We start from the raw sequence: 23,657 nt of genomic DNA, 5'->3' as shown, positions 1-23,657 counted from the left end.
TGGAAGGTGTGTTATTTTTTGCCTTAGCGCAGCATTATATGAAGAAGGCAATGAGTACTAGCTAATCAGAGGCAGAGTAGGGCGGGTTTTCACGGAATGCGATGGGGAAAAAAGTCAATCAAACTACTGTAGAGGTCAGTTGGCATGTGGATTGGAACATTTCCCAAAACTCTATTTCCCAGAAAAGGTTGACTGAACTAGATTAAGGTGAGCATCTTTGTTATGGTGCCATCAATATCTTTGAATAACCTAAACTTGACAGCTTCAACGATAGACATGCCTCTTGGAAATGCACAGACACCTGGGATGGCACCAAATGACCTTACATGTGTTTACTGTAACTGTATCGCTAATCCTAATTTTTCTCGATCGACAGTTCATTAAATGCTTCTGTGTAGGTCATAAATGTCTCCAGAACATTCTTCATGTATGTAAATATGAGTTGTGCTGCTCCTGAGTTTTTCCTTAACAAAAACACACACAAACACAAAGCCTTGTTCTGCTGCATTTTCAAGCAGCTGTTGTTATTTTGCCTGTCTGGTGGAATAGCGATGTCCTATTACTATAACTCAAACTCCCTGTTTCTGGTACCTGTTGGCCAACATTCATCTTTTCTTTCAGGGTTCCTGCACTTACATTATGACAACAGTTGCAAAGACGGCATCTGGCCTTGTGCCTTTCAATGTGACAACCAAGAATGACCATCGAGGTAACCTTCACGTTACGTATGTGAGGACTGTAACTGTCAGTGTTCACGGGCAGACAATTATCATCGGCAGACACAATGGAAAAGTAGAGGTAACATATCTCCTAGTATACTGTAACTAGCAATGAATGTAATAATCTGTTCAAATATAGAAACATCTTTATGAGAATACTAAACTACACAAAGACCTCTCTCAAATCATGACATGACCTTACCCTTTATAAATATTCACACATATGTGACTTGTATTTGGGCCCTTCCAACACATAAGTTACTTTCTAATTTGTGTATTCTAAATATAGTTATAGTTCTATTATTATTAGAGTTTATATTTTCTCTTCCTGAATATGTGTCAGCAACACACTTTCGTTAAGGATGTTTGGCTCCAGAAGGTTTAAGAAACAGCTCAAACCCAAAAGGAGCACAAGCAATGTTTTAATAATAATTTCTTATTGCAACGCAGCTACAGTCAGCTAGTAGCCAAGCAGCTGGTGAAACATGAATGAAGCCACTGATGCCAATTAACTAATGGCTTTAAATTAACTGTTTTAATCACCAGCCAACATGGCTAATACATTTTTAAATTTACCAGCCAATCAGATTTTCCACTAGCCAAATGTTTTTACTAATTTCAACAAATTTTAATAACTTAATTACTTAATTTCATCAATACCGCACGCTAGACACGTAGCCGATGGTTGTATGACACATCACGACATGGTGTTCATGAGAAATGTAGGATTAGTACTATGAGCATTGTTGCCAGATAAAGATTACATTTCCAAGCCAAACACACACAAAACCGCCCAAATTTCTTGGCGGAAAACCGACCAATCTGGCAACATTTCTGCAGCTGGCCGATTTAAACAGACGCAGTGTTGTTTGCTGCTTTCATATGCCGCCAAAAAAGTTAATTTTTACCAGCATTTGGCGGGTTGGAGGGTGTCAATTTAAAGCCCTGAATGCAAGCATAACTTTTTAGGATTTCTAGCTCTCTTAACACAGTTCTCTTTGCTTTCCATACAACTACACACAACTTCCTCACAACATGTTCTTGTATTGCAATGCATTTACAGTTTTTACCATTGTCCATATGCAGTGTTAGAGACATACAGTTTGTTTGAATGTTTTTTTCTGTTTTTACCTTCAGGTGAATGGAGAACTTCAGTACTTGCCTGTCACTTTGTTGGGTGGAAAGGTCTCTGTACAGCAGAGTGGAATCTATGCCTCCCTCACCACTGACTTTGGCCTGAGTGTTAAATATGATTGGAACATGAGGCTGTACATCACAGTGCCATCCTCCTACTATGAAAACCTGGGAGGCCTCTGTGGAAACTACAATGGAGACAAGAGAGATGACCTGCCCGAACCAACAGGTGGGGAAGGGGGGCATAGAGGGAGAACACTGTAGCAGGAGAGATGGTCGGGTGCAACAAGTTGTCCAGTGTGGCCAAAATGTATCTTCCAATATCCAATTGAGGTGGAAATTACACTTTCCCCCAGAAGTGTAGAATTGGTATGCAGTGCCAGGTAGCATGAAGCAGGGGCGATTCCAGGATTTTTTAAGTGGGGTGGCACAGGGGGGACATTTTATCAGAATACAGCTTAGAAAATCTGCTTAGAAATATAGAAAATATTCGATAGGATAGAACATAATGTAATTCTGCTAAATAAAACATCACATTCATTATTAGTTTCACTTGTATATCCAAATACAATACACATTTTCTATACGCTCAGTCTGCCACTTTTTTTAAAAAACAATTCCAGTGCTGGTTCCATGGTATCAGAATTTTAGATAGTTATCATGGTAACATTAGTTGGTCATGTGACAAGGGCTGGGAAGATTGCAGAACAGGCAGCCAAGTGACGAAACTCTGACCCAATGGAAATCACAATTGTCAGACTGACAGCACTCATATTTCAGGGGGGGCCGGTTCCCCCTGTGCCCCCACGTGCCCCCCCTTCTAGTCCCGCCCCTGGCATAAGGTGATGGTGGAAGAAGTTTTGACCGCCCTCATATTCTGAGTCAGTGAGACTTATACTGCAGGACCTGTATAAACCAAAGCATCACTGAAAATGAGCATGCATGGGACCCAGGAGGTAATTCCCTAGCATGTCTTTATAGTGGGAGGAACACAGAGCACCCGGATGCAGCAGTGCTACTGAGTACTACTGAGACACCGGGCCAACAGTCCTCTCAACTTAAGATATCTCATCAATCTTTGGAAGAGAATATTTAACTGTTCATTCAGCCAGAAGTTCACATGTTGTGCTTTTGACTTGCAGGTTCCAGTCTCTCAGCTGTGCTGAAAATGATCCAGATGTGGAAGGTGGATGACAAGTCCGACCTGTTCTGTAGTGATAACTGTGCTGGTCGCTGTCCCCAGTGTTCACCAGAGCAGCAGACACACTTCCGCCAACCCAGTCTCTGTGGGATTCTGAGCGTGTCAGATGGACCATTCTCAGCCTGCCACAAAGAGATTAACCCCTCTGTGTACCTGGATAACTGCGTCTACGATGTCTGTATCAATAAAGGTGAGCCAATACTGAGGTTCACAGTTTTGGGCAGAATGAACACTGAAAATATTCACAGATCACATATTAATGTTCACATAAACAGTATCAATGCATGTATCAAATAATTCTTTGACATCTTAGTATGTCAGGATCTATTTGTTGACAGTTCCTGTGAATCGTAATGTGTGTGTTTGTCCAGGTGCAAGACAATTGCTCTGTGATAACCTGAAGAGTTATCAAGATGCCTGTCTGTCAGCAGGAGTGAAAGTCAATGCTCAGTGGAGAATGGTCACCAAATGCCGTAAGTCACTAAGCAAAATATTATTGCTTTGAACACTGTCATAACTGCAAGGTGTTGCTTATTTTTTTTTGTATGGTGTTTAACTGTGTCTGTTTTTTTGCAGTGTAATTGTAAGGTTTGGACTTACTACAACTGATATTATGGCTCTTGAACCTGTGCATCACTATACAACATTTCCCCTCTTTTGGATGAGAGGCCAATTGTCTTTAAGAATCGTAGCGCCTCACCTTCACACATATGGAGTAAAACACTAGAGGCATGAAAGGCTGCCATGCAGGGTAGAGGATGTATCCCCAATCCGAGCTCGACGGGACCCGACGGGCCGGGCCGGGTTCGGACAGATATTTAGAAATGATGTTCGGGTTCGGGTCGGGCTCGGTCACATCAGTGCGATAAGGCATTGAACATTTTAAATTTATAACAGCTTATTATATAGGTAGCCAACTGCGCGCCTGTGTTAACGTGCGCTTGTTGCCCCGTGTGCACTGATGCACTCATCTGTTGACACTTCCGAATGCCTTCTTACAGTTGCTTAATAAAAGCGGGCTTTCCACACAAACAAACATACATGTGTCATTAGTATGAGAAAAAAAGGAGATTTTAACTGTGTCGGGCTCGGGTCGGGCTCGGACATAAATATCTTAATGCCTGTCAAGCTCGGGCCGGATTTGGTTACTGCTCTGCCGGACGCGGGCCGGGCTTGAACAGAAAAATGCAGCCCGATCTGCACTCTAATGCAGTGTTAGGGGTCAGGCTTTATCCTGCAAATGTATTTCAGTTGCACCAGACTAAAAATGAGGAAAGGTCATAACATTTTAAATGTTCATATAAAGGGCTTTTGTTGCAACTTTTCTGCCCCAAATATTTTAGTTTTTTTTTTTTAAAACTACAGGATGGGAACATGTGATTGAAGATTGATCAGTTGAATAAGTATAATGTAAAACTAATACAAGCATATTGATATTCTTTAATATTGGATGGTGTTGTATCGGTTCTCACTGATAGGAACAATGAGCTAAAAACATAATTATGTTGATCAATGATGTCTACTGTCCCGTCCCCAGCCCTTTCTTGTCCAGCAGGTAGCCACTATGAGGCGTGTGGCTCCCCCTGCCCAGCCTCCTGCGTGGCTCCAGACAGTGAGAAGCTGTGTAAAGGCCCCTGTGTGGAGGGATGCAGCTGCAATCCAGGAATGGTGCTGAGTGGAGACAGGTAACATAGCTATGTGGGAACCCCGACTGACACAGACTCTCCCTAACCCACACACCCTGATATCAACAATAGAAACCACTGCATCACAAATATACCTAAAATATTTATATTTATATATAACAACAGCAGCACTCTGGCTAATCCACAAAAGACAAGAACACCGTGTACGTTTGATGTACTGTACATTCAATTGTGTGTGTGTGTGTGTATTTCAGATGTGTTCCTCAGTCTAGCTGTGGATGTACGTATCAGGACAGATATTACCCAGCAGACACCACTTTCTGGGGCGATAACACCTGCACCACCAGGTGTAAATGCCTTAACGGGAAAGCCAAGGTTGGTGTGTGTGTGTGTGTGTGTGTGTGTGTGTGTGTGTGTGTGTGTGTGTGTGTGTGTGTGTGTGTGTGTGTGTGTGTGTGTGTGTGTGTGTGTGATCTGATATTCTGTTCTGTGTTCTGTTCCCTGCTGGCGTAGTGCACATCGGTGACCTGTAAGAAGAACGAGCTCTGTGCCTTGAAGGGGGGGGTTAGGGACTGTTACCCAACATCCTATGCAACATGCGAGGGCTCTGGAGACCCCCACTACCAAAGCTTTGACAAGTGGCGGTTTGATTTCCAGGGTACTTGTACCTATGTCCTGTCTCAACTCACCAAGGGATCATACCAGGACCTGGAACCGTTCCAAGTGCTGGTCCAAAATGAGAACAGAGGGAGTAACAAGGCTGTGGCCTACACCAAGTCCGTCTCTCTTACTGTATTCGGTAACATCACTGTCAGCATGAGTCGTGCCAGCGTGGGGAAAATACTGGTAAGATTAGTCTGTCCTCTAGAGTATTTAGCCCCAGTACTGCTCACCAAGGCTCCATGTTTCACTCTGTAGTAGTTACCTACAGGTACTGCCACTCCGCGATTCATCTGCATGTAGCCTACGGCAGTCCAAAAAATCGGCAAACTTTCCCTTAAGTTACCAGCTAACGCTAGTGGTAGCTAGCTAGCTTGGTTGGCAGAACAAGACATTTTTAGGTGACAAAAATGTTCCAGTTAACTTTGCTGAAGTGAAAACACATAGAGAGTCAAAGTTTGAGATGAAAACACAGACAAAAACAAGTTGAGGTCTATCTATGTTCACAGTGTTAGCATGGTTAGCATTGCTAAGCCTCTGTCCTGATTGACAGGTCCTAAATCCTCCCCTGCTTTATCCTCTATTTTAAAATAAATGGAACCATCATTTACTAAATTAACATCATGCTGTGTTGAAGAAGACTTAAAACTATAGGTTGAGACCATAAACTCATTATGAAAATGTTTACTGAGGTAATAAATCAAGAGAGAAGTAGGCTCATTTTCTCATAGACTTCTATAGAAACAGACTTCTGTTTGGAGCCAGTGGAGTCTCCCCCTGCTGGAAGTTAGAGAGAATGCAGCTTTAAGGAGCTTCAGCTTTGGCTTCACTTCTCAGACCCAAAAGCTTTGTCCATTATTGTTACATTCTGAAGTAATGACTGAATGTGATGTTACAGGGGTAAGGTGTGATATATCTGCCTTCTACAGCTGCTATACTGATTCTGTACCACCCCCTCTCCCCCCCAGGTAAACAGCCAATCAGTGAACCTGCCTTACTCCACGGAAGACGGAAAGCTTTCCTTGTTCCGACGTGGCTTCTTTGGCATTGTGACGACATATTTTGGTTTGACGCTCAGCTTCGACTGGAACAGCTACGTCAGCTTGACGCTGCCCAGTTCATTCTCTGCTGCTACAACTGGTAAGGCGCGTGTGCCTACAACAATAATAGTGCTGCAACGATTAGTCTACTAATCAAGTAGTCGATCAATGGAAAATAATTTTTCAACTATATAACTATATGAACAACTATTTTGATAATCGATTAATCGCAGAAAATGTTGTTTTGTGCCTCTCAAATATGGAGATTTCCTGCCCTTTTCTGTTTGATATATTAATCTAAATTACTTTGGGTTTTGGACAAAACAAGACATTTTAAGACCCCTCAGACTTTGAGAAACTAGGATGGACATTTTGCACTATTTTAAGACCAGACGATTAATCGAGAAATTGATAAAATGAATGGTTAGTTGCAGCCCAACTCAACAATGTGTAAGAATTCAACATATGACAGCAGCACTGTCGTTATAAAGCAAGCGAACATGCAAAGTAATGTCATTGCTGTCTAACGGACTTTTCCAAAAAAGATATTGAGCTACTCCTTTAGCAGTGGGCTTATGTTTTACACAATATTCAGAGCATCACAAACTTGCCATCTGTCCATGATTTAAATTATTTCCATTCTTCCAAATAGTTGAACTGAAGTGTTTATCTTACATGTGACTGATGTGCTTGTTGCTTGTTTGTCTTTATCAGGCTTGTGTGGAAACTACAATGGCAAACCTGGTGATGACTTAATGAAACCAGATGGCACCCAGGCTAAACACATTAATGACTTTGGACACAGCTGGAAGGTGTGTAGCAGTTGAGACTGGGGGCCTTTTTGGTATCTTATACAAACCCTAAAACCACACAAGTGAAAACACCATTAAGTCGAATACTAAAAACACAAAGCAGATGTGTACAGCTGTACATATTAAGTATATTACTCTTTCTCCAGCTCAATGCAGCAGTAAGTCTAAACCATACATTCAAGAGCATTTATTGCGGCAGCGGCGAGGTATCTGACGGTTGCGCCATCTGACGCAACTGTTTTCTTTTTTTTTTGGATGCTCTAATTGTTCTTTCTGTCTACAGTGGCCACAAAGAGATTCATTTATTCAATATTCATTTGGTAGTGATGGGGGAATCGACATGAGCTGATCAGCTGATGCTAATATAGGCAATACCTTTTATAATAATAGACTTGTTTAGTACCAAATTCCCTCCTTTGTGCATCAACACATTGTGTTTGCTCTCCAAGCTGCAGGAGGAGTACAGCGACATAAAGAGGGAACTTTGTACTTGAAAGGCAGTAGCTTTAAAATATACTGCATACTCTGCATATGTTGACAGTTTTGCTTTTGAATGTCATTGAACGCAGGCAGGAGGCAAAGCTGGCTGCACGAGTGACTGTCCTAATGGTAAATGTCCTGAGTGTGAGCCTGCACTGCTACTGCGTTACCAACAGCAGCGCTACTGTGGCATCATCGCTGACAAGCTTGGACCCTTTAGGTACGTACTCCTGGGCCAGGTTCAGCCACTACAAAAAACAGAAACGGAGGTGCATTGAACACACTGTTTTGTGCGCAAGCGTAGTTTCGCTTTGCCAGACCTTCCTCCACAGCGCTGCGGAGGAAGGTCTGGCTAGTCCACAAAGCATTCTGGGATGGGAGAAAAACGTGCTCTGGTTTATTGGCATTTCTTTAAACCAATCACAATCGTCTTGGGCGGCACTAAGCGCCGGACGGAGTCCCAGTACGGGAAGCAAGCAAGATTACCCATCAGTCATTGCGCCTCGTTGGAATGACACCGTACAGCTTGTAAATGAATCAAATCACATTTATTCTCAAGTTATATACATTTCAATAGAAAAGGTTTTGTATTGGTATCAGTTTTTGTTTCTGTAGATCGAAAGTTACATAGTCTGACTTGAGGGGAAAGCGTGTCTTCAGCCTGTATGTCTAATACTAATGAACCGAGGAAGGCTCAATGTTAATGAGCATCTATCATATCTAATCTTTCTCTATTAAAAGGAAAATTGGCTGTAGATATTTAAAAAAAATATATTGTTCTACCAGAGAGATTAATCAGATCAGGCGCTTAATATTCACCATTACAGCCGGAGGATGCCTATCATTTCAATAACACTTCATTAATGTACCTCCTCCTGGGTTAGGAAAGAAATATGTATTTATGCTAAGTAAGAAATAGTGAACAATGAACCAACAACTAGATGTGGTGAGATTTATAAATGATCAATCCCAGTGAAGGGTTGTTAAACATGTACAGTTGATGTGTCTGAGCCCTCACTTTGACTGTCTTTTCTGTCCATACAGACAGTGTCACGCTAAACTGGATCACACCCCCTTCCTCAAAAACTGTGTTTTTGATTTGTGCATGTACCAAGGCCATGCCTCGGCCCTGTGCAACAGCCTATCAGCTTTCAGCACCTCTTGTCAACAGGCCAGAGCTACAGTGGAGAGTTGGAGAACTGAACAGTTTTGTCGTAAGACACGCACGCATGCACTTTTTTCAATACACACACAATTCTCTACCTAAGACACAAAAATCTAACAGGAAGGTGAGCAGGTGAGCACAACAACAATGGAAGACGTTGCAGAGAGAGGAAGAGGGAGGGTGAGAATGAGAGGGGGAGGAAGAGTGAGAGGTAGGGGTAGAGCTGGTAGAGGAGTTCATGGCCAAAGAAGACAACAACTTTCAAATAAAATCAGAGCAACTTTAGTTGATCACGTCATCAACCATGGGCTGACATTTTCTACAATTTGAACTATTTTAGTATTATAGCAAAGCATACTAAAGATGAGAGTACTTCTCGTTATGCCCAACAGTGTGTAGTTGGTTAGACAAAAATCTGGTAATATGAATGAAGTGTGTGCCATGTGGTGCAAAAGTTTGATTTTGATAATGCTATATGTAGTTTTGGTTGCAGTGCTTAATTTTGCAGGATATATGAGGTATTTTGCAGTTTGGGTGGGTGGTTTTGTGAATTGTGTTACGTATTTTGATAAAACCAGCCTAGTTTGCAAAATTGTGTTTTAGCAATTGGAGAAAAAACTGTAACTGAACACTAACCAACCACTGCTTTAGTATAGGCCTATACATAGGTCAAAGGTCAGGTTACCTGTTTTGGACAATGGATGCCAACAATTGACAATGAGCAAGGGGAGTAGGAGGGAGAGGCAGGGGGTGACAACGAGGACAAGTTAAAGGAGGAAGACTTGGAAGAAGAAGAGGACGAAGGCAAAGAAGAGAAGGAAGGAGAGCCATCACTGATGAGATCAGGGCCACACTTACTGATCACTGGAGATTACTTTCACTCTAAAACATTGTATGGAAATGTAGATATAAGCTTATGAAAGATAAAAGAGCTTTAGATTTAGAACAACAGTGTGTACATGGTATATCCAAAAATGTACTATTATGGAAGAAGTGCTTGCCATTTGATGCAAATGCTTCACTTTGAGAGGTGTTTATGGCATTTTGAATGCAGTCTTTCATTTTGAAAAAGATTTGAGGGATTTTGCGTTTTGGGTGTGCAGTTTTGGGAATTGTGTTTAGAGTTTTGAAAAAAGGCGACATAGTTTTGAAAACTGATGTAAGCAGTTGTAACAAACTGTAATGTTTGGATTATGAAAGACTGTTTGTCAGGAACATCATCACTCTGTACTGTATTGTATTTTGATTGACTTCCCGTGTGTGTCCCTGTGCCAGCTCCGTCATGTGTTGCAAACAGTCACTATGATCAGTGTGCCCCCCCCTGCCAGCCCACTTGCAGTGGTCTGGGCCCCCCTAAGGGCTGTGACGAGAGCGCGCCCTGCACAGAAGGCTGTGTGTGTGACGATGGATTCATGCTGAGTGATGACAAGTGTGTCCCTCTGGCAGAGTGTGGCTGTCAGTACGAAGGACAGTATTATCGAATTAGACAGGTGGGCTATGACAGCAGCAATGATATTAAACTCCACATTTACTACAACTAATACCTCTGCTAAAACAACTACTTTAATAACATTGCTATTTCTTCTGCCACTTCCATTACTACTCCTCTTTCCTCAGGTGTTCTATCCAGGACAGTCATGTAACAATCGCTGTGTATGTTCAGAAAGTGGAGTAGTACAGTGTGATCCTAAATTCCGCTGTTCAGCCAATGAGAAATGTGTTGTGAAAGGAGGTTCCGCCTCCTGTTCCCCCAGCAGTAAAGCTTCCTGCTCTGTGAGTGGAGTCCGAACAGTCAGGTCATTTGATGGACAGGTAAAGGCTTTTTTTCTGAATAAAGCAAAAGTAAGCATATTATGCAGAACTAAATCTCTAAATCAATAGATGATGCATTACATATTGTAATTATCTATTTAAATAATGACATTGTGGATTTGTGGACATTTTAACTTAAAGGTGCAGTAGGTAAGACTTATAAAACTAACTTTCTGTCATATTTGCTGAAACTGACCCTATGTTCCAGTAGAACTACATGAAGCAGGTAATAAAAAAAAAAAAATCTGGCTCCTCTGGCACCACCTAGTGCGATTTACAAAAATCCACAGCTCCCTGCTCAGATGCACCAATCAGGGCCAGGGGGGGGTGTCTAACTCCGTGTCAATCACTGCTCATGCACATGCATTCATTCTCCCTTGTGGTGGGAGGGGCTTAGGAGACCGTTTTGGGCTTTAGCAGAAAGGGGGGAGGGACTGAGAAGTTGTTGATGTTCAAATTTTTTGGCTAAGTCCTGGATCTTCACAATCCTACCTACAGCACCTTTAAGGAAATGTTTATTGCCAGTCCATGTTGTTTTCTCCATTATCACAATTTGTCAGAAATGTAATGAAGATCCTTTTCATCTATGCAACGTTTTAAATGTTCTCGCTGAGAAATGCTGAAGTATTTCCAAATCCAACTGTGATGAATCATATTTTACAAGAAAAGCATACCACTTCCCATTAAAACACATTCTGGAATGTTTGGGTAACACTTCACAATAAGGTACACAAAATGGTGAGTAGTCACCAGGAAACAAATGAGGACCTTCTAATCCAATGTTATAGAGCAGATAAAGATAAGTTATTGAAGAGTTAATTGAGAAACAATTGAGGAACGAATCAGGAACGACTTGATAATTGACGAATCATTAATACGTGATTCCCTAATAATTCCTAATTGTGGACTATTTAAGAGATAATGATCAGTTACTAGACAACTAGTCTATATACTCGACGTTCCACTTCCAGGATTGTTCAGGTGCCGCTGGAAATTCCGCCGAATGTCCCTCATTTATATATCCGTCCCCTTCCTCTTTCTTTGTGTTGGCGTTCTAAACTCCGGTGGATTTCTGAGGACTATGGTTAACTGCTCCTCAGATCTCTGCAGGTAAATCCAGACAGCTAGCTAGACTATCTGTCCAATCTGAGTTTTCTGTTACACGACTAAAACAACTTTTGAACGTACACATGTTCCACCAAAACAAGTTCCTTCCCGTATTGGGGCTCCGTCCGGCGCTTAGCACCACCCAAGACGATTGTGATTGGTTTAAAGAAATGCCAATAAACCAGAGCACGATTTTCTCCCATCCAGGAATGCTGCGCGGACTAGCCAGACCCTCCTCCGCAGCGCTGTAGAAGAAGGTCTGGCAATGCAAGACTACTAGACAACAGACTGGGAGATGCCATATTAATGAATCATTAAGTAATGATTAGTTCATGAATATCTGTGAATCTATCAAACACTTTCTTTATGAGTCATGTCTTATTAAATTAACTATGAACCAGCTGCTCAGTGGCACTAACTGGCAACGACTCAATGATAACTAATTACTTAAACGTGAGTTACTTTTTTTGTGTCAAGTTGTTCCTGGTTTGTTTCTCATACTTTTTCCAATTAACAAATCATTAACTAATCTAGAGTTTTAGAGAACTAAGTCTATGAAATGTGATTAGGAGTTACTCATTAACTAATGGTTCACTAGCAGTTAGTTCCTCATGTGTTGGTACCTACTCATGATTTAGTGTACCTTATAAAGTGTAGACAGATCATCCGGGCCAATGTATCAGCTGATATTAGCTTATTGTACATATATTGCTATTGGATTATATGTCAACCAAGTGGCAACCACCACATCTGGAGGCTGAAGCCAATGCAGAAGCCCTGTTAAAGTGGCATTTTTACATTCATTGGTGTATCAAAAGACAATGCGACAGTGTGAAATGTGTCGCTGGTAGCGATGAACCAACAGAGAATGATCAGCTGAATGTGCAGCTTCCCTCGGCTTTACAGAGTTTCAGCTTGTTGTTTAACTGTTTGACCCACAACTTTACTGTTCTGGTTCACCCTCGGCGCTCTCATGGTGGTGTTTGCAGCCGCAGCAGGGCATGCAGCTGCTTTTACAGAAAAAGCCATAAAAAGCCTCTGTACTCTATACCTGCTCAGCAGTAAACAGCAGGCAGACACCGTTAGAGACTAGCTGGTGACCATAGCGGAACATTTAGTCATTAATTAAGTTTTTTGTGCCTTTAAGACAATCCCAGTGGCAGTCTGACATAATATTAAATATTTTCTTCAATATCTCTCTTCCTCCTCCATCCTCCAGGCATATCCTCTGTGGGGAAACTGTCTGTTCTTGTTGGCAGCAGTGGAGGGGAAGGAAGGAGGGACGACAGCCTTCTCTGCCTATGTACAACAGAAGACCAATAAGGATGGCTCCGTCTCCCGCAGTGTGGAGCTCCAGGTTTACAACATAGAAATCACTATGGAGACCGGGGTTGTATGGGAAGTCAAGGTATGACTGAGAGATTATATTGGCCAAGTGTTAGGTTTATTCCTACAGAGGATGATCATTGTTTGCAAAAGAACACAAGTAAAGGGTGCCTGGTTAGCTCACCTGGTAGAGCAGGCGCCCATATATAGAGGTTTACTCCTCCTCCTTTTTAAATGTTAAAGGGCCCATATTCTGCTCATTTTCAGTTTATACTTGTATTTTTGGGTTTCTACTAGAACATGTTTACATCCTTTAATGTTCAAAAAAACATTATTTTTCTCATACTGTCTGTCTGAATATACTGCCTCTATTCACCCTCTGTCTGAAACGCTCCGTTTTAGCATCTGTCTCTTTAAGCCCCCCCCCCCCCCACACACACACACACACACACACACCCCCCCTCCCCCCCTCTTAAAAAAGCCCAGTCTGCTCTGATTGGTCAGCGTTTCCAAGCCTTCAGCATCTGTGCTCTGTTAATATTTCTTTCGTCCAATATTTATCTCAATCCGCTATCCAGTCAATATAATACATCCATGAGTGGGACAGAGCTAATACGGTACCAGCACATCTGATGAAATACTTTGTACTCCTCTATGTCTCAGGTTAATAATGTCAGAGTCTCCCTTCCTGTGTCACTGGCTGACGGAAAAGTGCAAGTGAATCAAAATGGCATCCACATCATCATTGAGACTGACTTTGACCTGAAGCTGACCTATGACAGTGTGGCGGGCGTGCTCTTACAAGTCCCATCCACCTATCGCAGCTCACCACGCGGTCTCTGTGGCAACTATAACGGCAACCTGTCTGATGACTCGGCATCAGCTGCAGTTTGGCTGGTAAAGAAAGATAACACTGTATGTGAGGCGAGCTGTGGTGCCACTTCCTGCCCGGGGCCAGATCCACAGAAGGTTCCGGAAGCCCAAAAGGACTGTGACATCATTAAAGCCCAGCAGGGCCCATTTGCAGGTTGCCACTCAACAGTGCCCCCAACTCCCGACTACGACGCTTGTGTCAGGCAAGGATTTTTACCTCTAATGTCCAAGGGATGCATTATATACATATTTCATATATCAAATGGAGCCTGGTTGGTTAACAAAAGTAAACAAAAAGGATCTTACTCTTTAAAAGCAGTTACACACCGGGCCGATAATCGTCCGTTGGACAGTCTGGCGAGGTCGGTGACTCGAGTCTGTTCGGTGTGTTCCGTGCCGTCGTCCGTTGGATGAGCTGTCGGCCTTCATTTTGGCCGACCTCACTTGCTCAGTTGGAGACAGGGCAGTCGGGACTCACCCGGAAATAGCAAGCGGGATGAGCGTGACTAAGCTTCTCAAATTCTGACGAAAATCTTTTAAACTGACCTTTGTCGATCTGAAATGAAGACAGATTCAGCATCTGCATGGTCTATTTCTCGCTTAAAATGTTTTCAGAAACACGCTTCGGTGAACTATTTTAGTACAATATGAGATCGTATTCTGAATGAGTCGCCAGTAATGGCTGTTCGAAAGATCCAAAATCCGGAAGCAGCAGCCAGATCCATGTGACGCGTTCGTCCAATCAGCTGCTGGTTTTCATTTTTTGGGCGACAATACAGATTAGCGCCGCCTGCTGTTATGGAGACGTATTACATCTCGTCTCTTCGGTGTGTTCCGAGGCACTTTTTGGACCAACTCGGGGAGACTGATCAGTCCAACTGCCTTTTCTGCCAACGGTCGGCCGTCTGGTCGGTGTGTAACTGCCTTAACAAAAAGGTCTATCTCTGTAGGGATCCTTTCCATAATTTTGTCAGACACTTAGAATAATAATCTGAGCCTGTCAGTGGCAAAAACAGAACTTTTAGTGGACGGACATTAATGGTGCGCATTTACCCTACATTACAAAGATTTTACATTGGTTACTTAGAATAGAATAGAATGCCTTTTATTGTCACTATACACATGTACAATGAGATTTAAAGCAACTCCTTTTCCAGTGCCAACATGTACGTAGAATAAATATAACAACATTGAATAAAATTAGTGCAAAAAAAAAGGGGGGTAAGGTGCACAGTTATGAGACGCTATATACATATATAAAAATAAAAATAAAAGTTTTTTTATACAGTGGGATATGCAGTGTGGGTTATTGCACATTATTTGAATATTGCTAACTACCGCCCTAACCCTGGACACCAATGCATGGGAAAAAAGTAATAAGATGAAAGTTTTTTTTTTTTAGGGAGATGTCCACAGGCAAAGGAAGTGTGGACATCCTTTGTCGTCACATCCAGAATTATGTCACCGCCTGTCAACTAGCCGGCACAACGATAAGCAAATGGAGGAGCGACAGCTTCTGTCGTAAGTCTGATCTGATTCGCTGATGCTCACTGGAGCTGAATGGTTGTTTGGATGGGTTCATTCTCCCATACCATTAACTGTGGTGGTCCTGAGTACAACACTAAATACTTTAACAAAACAGAAATAATACCACAAAAATATCTTTAGAAAATGCAACATTTGAGAGTTTTATATAATTATTTTTTTGTTGTTGTTGTTGTTGTTGTTGTTATGCATATCATATTAATCAAATTTATCCAATCTACTAATGCCACATGAATGATTAAATGTGCAAAATTAAAACCAGCAACTTAAAAAAAAAACGAAATCAGAAAAGCTGCTACCAAATTTGTCAACTGAAATCCTCACCAACCTGCTGAGTACTGACCCTGCGGGCCTTGTTTGTCCCTGCAGCTGTGCGATGTCCCGCAGGAAGCCACTATGAGCTGTGCTCCTCCGCCTGCTCCTCCACCTGCTCCTCCCTGCAGAGGTACAATCCCTGCCCACTGTGCCAGGAGGGCTGCCAGTGTGACGACAGCCTCATGTCTGACGGAGGCCGCTGCGTCCCGGTGGAGCAATGTGGCTGCGTGGTGGGGGGGAATTATTACAAGGTAACTATCTTCATCGTCATCCACATCAGCTTCGTCATCATAATGCTTGTTCGGTACAGAATATTAGGTTACTAATATTGATTGAAATTTATCTCGAAACATGTAAAAGAAAACAGAAAGGGTCATACAGAAAATATTATTACACAAAATAGAAAGCATATTGAGATACATGAACGACAATGGATGGATGGATCACTTTGACGTGTCTAATACCGGCCCTTCTCCCCAAAAGTGCTGTAGGTAGGATTGCGAAGATCCAGGACTTAGCCAAAAAATGTGAACATCGACAACTTTTCAGTCCCTCCTCCCCTTTCCGCTAAAGCCCAAAATAGTCTCCTAAGACCCTCCCCCCACAAGGGAGAATGAATGTGTGTGCATGAGCAGTGATTGATATGCAGTTAGACACCCCCCCTGGCCCTGATTGGTGCATCTGAACAGGGAGCGGTGGATTTTTACAAATCGCACTCCAGGCTGTAGGTGGAGCCAGAGGAGCCGGAGTTTTTTTAAATGACCTGCTTCATGTAGTTCTACTGGAACATAGGGTCAGTTTCAGCAAATATGACAGAAAGTTAGTTTTATAAGGCTTACCTACTGCACCTTTAAGTCTTAAGTTAGTTAGTTAGTTAGTTAGTTAGTTAACAAGCTTCCTCAGTCATACATTTTTTTAAACTCATCCAAATATACATTTTACTTACCAAGTATCTTACAAAATACAATTTATTTCTCATCATATATATTCAAATCAAATATATACTGTAAGTGGACGGTTAGCTCAGTTGGTAGAGCAGGTGCACACGTGTAGAGGTTTATTCCTCGACACAGGTCAAGGGTTCAAGTCCGAACTGTGACAGTTTCCTGCATGTCTCCCCCCCCCCCCCCCTTTCATATCTCAGCTTTCCTATCCATTAAAGGTGTGCCCAAAAATAATAATAAAAAAAATTATATATATATATATATATATATATATATATATATATATATATATATATATATATATATATATACTGTAATTTCTTGCATATTTATTCAATTTACTAACTCATTATGGATAATGGAAACTAAGAAAGAATAAATACCAATCTAAATAAATAGACAAAACAGAAACAAACAGAAACATACAAATCTCCAGTCCGTTGTTACTAGTGACCAACAGGACTGTAATTCACCAACATAGGTGAGGCCAAAATATTTGAGTTATTGAGTTTAATATTTCAAATGAAATATTCTATATGGGATGATGAATCAATGAGAGGCTATCCTTGAATTGCAACGGCTCTCCAGTATAACTGTGTGTTTGGTTTTCAATGTGTACAGCTGAATGAAGACAGTAAAAACAATAATAACTAATATTTAACAAGCTAATATCATACCAGAAACCAGGGGCATAACTGTATTGTGATATGTTAATGGAAATTAAGTGGCAAAGCTTAAGATCTTCTATGTTAACCCTCCAAGGTCTAAGGGCATTTATACATTTCTTTTTAAATTCACCTTTTAGGGTATTTGCATATAACTGGACCCCAGTGTGTTTCAGATAAAAATGCTCAGAACAAACTCAGCTTTCTGCAAGTGAGGCATACATTTCTTCCAGAGCAATGTGTAAAGATGTGTAATCTGGCCCTAAAGCTGAAAAGCTTTTTGAAATATCTCAAATCTCTTGAGAAAACATACCTACACTCAATTGTTTTGGTGCATGAAATGGGTTTACAAAAGTCTTGGGTAGTAGTAGCTTAATATATTGATAAAGTAGTAAATAAATGTCTAAAATTAAATTTTGTAATTGCTTTTAGAGTAGGACTCGCTGTTGCGTCTTTTGTCCTCAGAGGGTTAAGCATATCATTGGCCATTGATTCTATGTGTGCTCTAATTCAGGGGTCTTCAATGTATTTTGAGCCAAGGACCCCTAACAATGAGGAGCAGGGACCCCCTACTACATATATTGTATAAAAATTAAGTTACAAAATTAAACAGAACCTAAAGTGTAGGCAGCCTAAAGCCTAAATACATATATTTTTATTGCATTTTTAAGCTATAAAAACAATTGTTGGCATGATTTTAAAAATCATGTTTTAATGTTAAACATACATGTGGCACAGTGAATCCTTAGGATGAACTGGATCTGTGGATGGCTACCTTAGTGACTACCTTGCCAGACCCTCCTCCAAAGCACGGTGGAGGAGGGTCTGGGTAGTCCACACAAAGCATGGGAGGCAAACGTGCTCTGGTTTATTGGCATTTCTTTAAACCAATCACAATTGTCTTGGGCTAAGCACCGGAGAAAAGCCGAGGTGCCGCTGCAAAATAGCCATGAGAAGGAACGTGTGTACGTTTAAAAGTAGTTTTAGTCAACAGAAAACTCAGATTGGACAGATAGTCTAGCTAGCTGTCTGGATTTACCTGCAGAGATCTGAGGAGCAGTTAACCATAGTCCTCAGAAATCCACCAGAGTTTAGAACGCCAACACAAAGGAAGCCCAAGGCAATGGATATTCAGCCTAAATGAGTGAAATCCAGTAGATTTTCCGGCGGCAACGGAGCAATCCCGGAAGAAATGGTGGAATGTCAAGGATATAGACTAGTGACTACCTTACCTATAGGCCAGTAAGCATTAAAGTGCTCATATTATGCTCATTTTCAGGTTCATAATTGTATTTAGAGGTTATATCAAAATAGGTTTATGTGGTTTCATTTTCAGAAAACACCATATTTTTGTTGTACTGCACATTGCTGCAGCTCCTCTTTTCACCCTGTGTGTTGAGCTCTCTGTTTTAGCTACAGAGTGAGGCATCTCACTTCTGTTCCATCTTTGTTGGGAGTCGCACATGCTCAGTACCTAGGTAAGGACTACTAGCCAGTCAGAAGCAGAGTATGAGGGCGTGCCATGCTAGCAGCTAGGCGAGCATTATAACGTGTGTTCCAAAGTGACCACGTTTGTCTCTGAAGTAAAGGCTGGACTACAATAGAGCTGTTTGGAGCAGTTTGTGAACAGTGTTTTCTGTTGGAGATGGTAAGTCCCTTTGGGGTGGACTTTGGGCTTTTTCACTTTGTAAACATATAACATGCACAAAAAAATATATATAACACAATAAAGGAAAGGGGTTAAAGCCAAAAGCATAATATGAGCACTTCAATGTAATTTTTTTTTTTACAAAGAGGCTGGTTTATATTTGCTAATAATATGTTGGATTCATGTTAAGACATTTTAATTTTTGAAAAAACTTTTAACAATAATTTGATGCAAGTAATGCAGTAACTGAGGACCCCCTAGGGGTCCCAGAACCCCTGTTGAAGATCTCTGTTCTAATGCATGCATGACTCTTTTCAGTCGGCTACGTCAGTGTTGCGGAACGACTGTACAGAGCGCTGCGTCTGCCAGTCTGGACAGTTCAGCTGCAACTCCACCAAATGCCAGAAGGGCGAGGAGTGTCGCAACCGCAATGGAATCGTTGGCTGTTACTCCACAGGTCAAACACTGGCTGGGACTGGGAATCCATCAGTTTTTAACTATTAAATTAATCGGCAACTATTTTGATTATTGATTAATCGGTTTAAGTAATTTATTATGAAAAAAAGTAAAACTTCTGATTGCATCTTGTTAAATGAGAATATGTTGTAGTTTTGTCACTCCTCTGTGACAAGAAATTGAATATCTTTGAGTTGTGGACAAAACAAGACATTTAGCAGAGTTTGGCTGTTTATTGTCACGTGTATGTTCAATATTTCTGTGTGTGTGTGTGTGTGTGTGTGTGTGTGTGTGTGTGTGTGTGTGTGTGTGTGTGTGTGTTCCAGACCCCTGTGCTGAGGTCCAATGCAGGGTAAAGGAGCACTGTAAGGTGTCAGAAGGCCAAGGAGTGTGTATTCCTGATTCCAATGCCATATGCTGGGCTACAGGTGACCCCCACTACAGAACGTTTGACGGCTGGGACTACTCATTCCAGGGAACCTGCACCTACGTCCTCGTCAACACCACAGGTTTGCACCTACCTAACAGAGAGAGAGAGAGATACATTGGTTTACACAGCAAGTAAATCAATTTTCCACAGAACTCAGCAGAGTGATGTGGACACTGTTTCTGGAAAGAAATTATGCTGCATGCATGCACATTTCAATGTTTACACTTTTTGTTAATCAGTAAGCTACTTACAAATGTGTCGATTTTTGGTGATTGGTCTGAGAAACCCTGATGTTAGAAGTGAAGTTGCAGTGGTCATTATTTGGTATAGATTTATATGATGTGTTCACTGGAAACGGGAATTACACTTTGCAATCAAACCTGAGCTGCAGGATATACAAACCGCACACAGTTTGTTCACTAAAGACTGCAGGATACATACACAGATGCAGTTGTTGAAAGGTTCTATCCTGCCTTCCTCAGGGCTTGATCCGTCCCTGCCGAAGGTAACTGTGACCAGCAAGAATGAGCTCCGTGGGAACGATGTAGGCTCCTTTGTGCGTTCAATCACTGTGGAGATGTTGGGCCACCGTATATTCATCCCGACTGACAGAGGCGTCATATTGGTGGGTCTTACTCCAGAACATAGACTGCTGTCACCCACAAAAGAACTTTGTATACGTTTATATATATATATCTATATATATATAGATATATATATAGATATAGATATAGATATATATATATATATATATATATATATATATATATATATATATATATATAAATCAAACTACTTTTGAACGTACACATGTTCCACCAAAACAAGTTCCTTCCTGAGACTATTTTGCAAAGGCACCATGGCTCTGTCTGGCGCTTAGCACCGCCCAAGACGATTGTGATTGGTTTAAAGAAATGCCAATAAACCAGAGCACGTTTTTCTCCCATCCCAGAATGCTGTGTGGACTAGCCAGACCCTCCTCCGCAGCGCTGTGGAGGAAGGTCTGGCTATGCGAGACTATTTTGTGGGTGACAACAGCGCTAAATAATTCATCATACAATAAACATTTGATTTCACTACCATTTCCCTTTCCTTCTCAATTTAATTTAAAGGGGCTTTATTGGCATGGAAGTTTCAATAACAATGTTGCCAAAGCATCAAAATACAATTTGCCCAAATATTTGGACAGAACTCAATAAACAGTAATATGAACATTTAAGATTGATTTATGTTCTGGATATATCCTCTCTCTCCCTCTGTCTCTAGGTGGATGGGATTAAGACAAAGCTTCCTGTCCTTCTTGAAGCAGGCAGCATCTCTATAACACAATCTGGAATTAAATGCATAATCCAAAGTAATTTTGGCATTATGGTCACTTTTGATTGGTCCACACAAATCATGGTGTCCATCAGCAGCAGTTACTATGGTAATGTCGGTGGGCTCTGTGGCAACTACAACGGCAACAAGGAGGACGAGCTGGCAGCCGCTGGAGGCAGCACAGCTGTGAATGTGACCCAGTGGGCGGAGCTGTGGAGCATCGAGGACTACGACCCATTCTGCTACCATTACTGCGAGGGCAAGTGTCCTCAGTGCTCCGACAAGGACCGCATAAGGTAATGTTGACTTTTAAAGTGACTGAAATAACCAGATTTTTTTTCTATAGATGTCCCTGTTAGGTTTATCCGATTTAAAAACTTGCACGATGGACGATTGTATAATAAACTGAGAGTATATGGCAAAAATGTATCTGCTACTTTCACTTAAGGGAAGACACTACAGGCAAAAACATCAATTTTAAATTTTGAGGTTTTGGACAATTTTGTTTTGAAGTGGGAATTATGTCTAAAATACAGGCCCAAAATAAGGCACTAAGGCCAGAGAAATGTGACTTCAGTTACCTAATTCCCTGCACCTTCTTTAATCTGATTTACATGTAAGTTTACCAGAACACAAGGATCAATCTGAGACGAAGAGTTCAGTTAAGCAAATTTACTGAGTATAGCATAAGAGTTACAACACAGCTGTGGATTCACAAACAGCATCTAAGTTTCCCTGGCATCAGACATTTAAGTCAGAGTTGGTCCACCAAGATCTCATCTGAAAATGAACCCTGATCTGTTCTCTCCCCACAAGCTTTTATCCATTCCTTATAAGGGGGGGGTCTTCTAGTTTCTAGACAGAAACTGGTATCTTCACAAACACACACACCAAGGTCGGGGCCTCGTGTGGTGCAACGCCCTCCTCTGTTCTTGCAACCTTCAAACAATACACCTCTATGCCATAAAAGCCTAAACTATTTTTATGACTTCAGCTTAACTTTCTGTGCATCAGAGGTCACCCGGAGTACTTTTAACCACTTCCTCAATGACTAACACAGCTATTTTACAACAAGCACATACACACATGTTGTTAATAAAATATTTCTACAGTTTCCATAACATGTCTTCTTTCATACTCGTGGGGAAAACATCCTAAATACACATTTAGGTGTTTCTTTTTTTCACACTTTGGTTTGGTCCGACCGACTGACCACTGCCATCCCCAGAGCCCTGCTGCTAGCATGGCTGGGAAAAACTCAACTGATGCCCAATTATCATATGTATTTTCATTTGAGAAAGCTGATGTGTATCTTTTCTCCCCTGCTCGTCCTCAGGTACACCGGTCCAGAGTACTGTGGGATTCTGAGTGATACAAAGGGACCTTTCTCTGGCTGTCATGATAGAGTGCCGGTACAAAAGCCTGCTTCCTACTGTCTGTATGATGTCTGCACTAATGAAGGACGGAAAGAAGTGCTGTGTGAGGCCCTGAGCAACTACCTGGCAAAGTGCCAGAATGCTGGAGCATCAGTGTTGCCATGGAGACAATTGGTCAACTGCTGTAAGTTACAGATAGTACATTTATATAGAACTCAACAGTGTGGTTCTGAAAGCAAAGGATTTGTATTATCAGCCATGATGTCTAAACCATCCAAGATAGACTGACCATGAGCTAAAAGATTGTAAAACGAAGGTTTATGCTTCTGTAGAAGCCATAAGTCCATATAAAATCCACCTTGTTTTAAAAAACACATTTTATCCACAACGTCATGGAAAAAACACACTTCAGTGGATAGCAGCTAGCTAGCCTTCACGGGTGCGGTAAACATTTCCATGGTAACAGCGAGCTCCACCAATCAGACATGTTGCTGTTATGCTTAGCATTGTCAGCTATTATCAAAGAACACAGGTAACAAGAAACAAGAAATCCAAATAGAAACTCTCCAAACCAAACTGCAAATAACTACAAATACACTCACTGACATTCACTAAGTCATTTCCTGTAAATCATAGTTTAATTTACAAGAAATATAGACACTTTATGATCAATTTCTTATTTTTACGCTTGTCCAGCAGATCTCCGCGGTGCACATGCACCCCTTACACGCTGCCCTCTGCCCGTTGTCCCCAGTTTCATAGATTTTAGTGAAAGCGTAGTGTTGGAGCATCCGCTCCATATATGTTTACAATAGCCGGCCCGTAACTTTGAACTTGTGCATACAATAAACTTATTAAAAGGAAATTAACAATAAACAATAGAGCTAAGTACTGCAACTGTCAAGGACATTAATATAGAATAGAAATATTACAATAACATTTATTAAAGACACTTTAACATTCCAATTCCCCTTCTCTCTGTCTGT

At 41.4% G+C, this 23,657-nt stretch overlaps 1 protein-coding gene across 1 annotated transcript in view; it reads left to right on the top strand.

The window, feature by feature from the left end:
• The window catches only part of LOC116066621 (IgGFc-binding protein-like), a 40,807-nt gene that overhangs the window by 8,660 nt on the left and 8,490 nt on the right, over positions 1 to 23,657 (top strand). The window contains exons 7-28 of the mRNA XM_031322807.2: positions 622 to 798; positions 1,857 to 2,082; positions 2,996 to 3,244; positions 3,426 to 3,527; positions 4,592 to 4,739; positions 4,955 to 5,075; positions 5,214 to 5,546; positions 6,329 to 6,500; positions 7,115 to 7,212; positions 7,782 to 7,912; positions 8,737 to 8,906; positions 10,133 to 10,347; positions 10,475 to 10,669; positions 12,996 to 13,184; positions 13,766 to 14,178; positions 15,378 to 15,496; positions 15,890 to 16,086; positions 19,411 to 19,549; positions 19,875 to 20,057; positions 20,461 to 20,603; positions 21,245 to 21,591; positions 22,632 to 22,855. Coding sequence (XP_031178667.2) covers positions 622 to 798; positions 1,857 to 2,082; positions 2,996 to 3,244; positions 3,426 to 3,527; positions 4,592 to 4,739; positions 4,955 to 5,075; positions 5,214 to 5,546; positions 6,329 to 6,500; positions 7,115 to 7,212; positions 7,782 to 7,912; positions 8,737 to 8,906; positions 10,133 to 10,347; positions 10,475 to 10,669; positions 12,996 to 13,184; positions 13,766 to 14,178; positions 15,378 to 15,496; positions 15,890 to 16,086; positions 19,411 to 19,549; positions 19,875 to 20,057; positions 20,461 to 20,603; positions 21,245 to 21,591; positions 22,632 to 22,855 — 4,291 coding nt within the window. The remainder of the gene's footprint in view (positions 1 to 621; positions 799 to 1,856; positions 2,083 to 2,995; positions 3,245 to 3,425; positions 3,528 to 4,591; positions 4,740 to 4,954; positions 5,076 to 5,213; positions 5,547 to 6,328; positions 6,501 to 7,114; positions 7,213 to 7,781; positions 7,913 to 8,736; positions 8,907 to 10,132; positions 10,348 to 10,474; positions 10,670 to 12,995; positions 13,185 to 13,765; positions 14,179 to 15,377; positions 15,497 to 15,889; positions 16,087 to 19,410; positions 19,550 to 19,874; positions 20,058 to 20,460; positions 20,604 to 21,244; positions 21,592 to 22,631; positions 22,856 to 23,657) is intronic.

The sequence above is a fragment of the Sander lucioperca genome, chromosome 10, assembly GCF_008315115.2.
Source record: "Sander lucioperca isolate FBNREF2018 chromosome 10, SLUC_FBN_1.2, whole genome shotgun sequence".
Classification (NCBI taxonomy): Eukaryota; Metazoa; Chordata; class Actinopteri; order Perciformes; family Percidae; genus Sander; species Sander lucioperca.
Note: the sequence above shows the minus strand (reverse complement) of the source record. Positions and strands in the feature narration are given on the sequence as shown.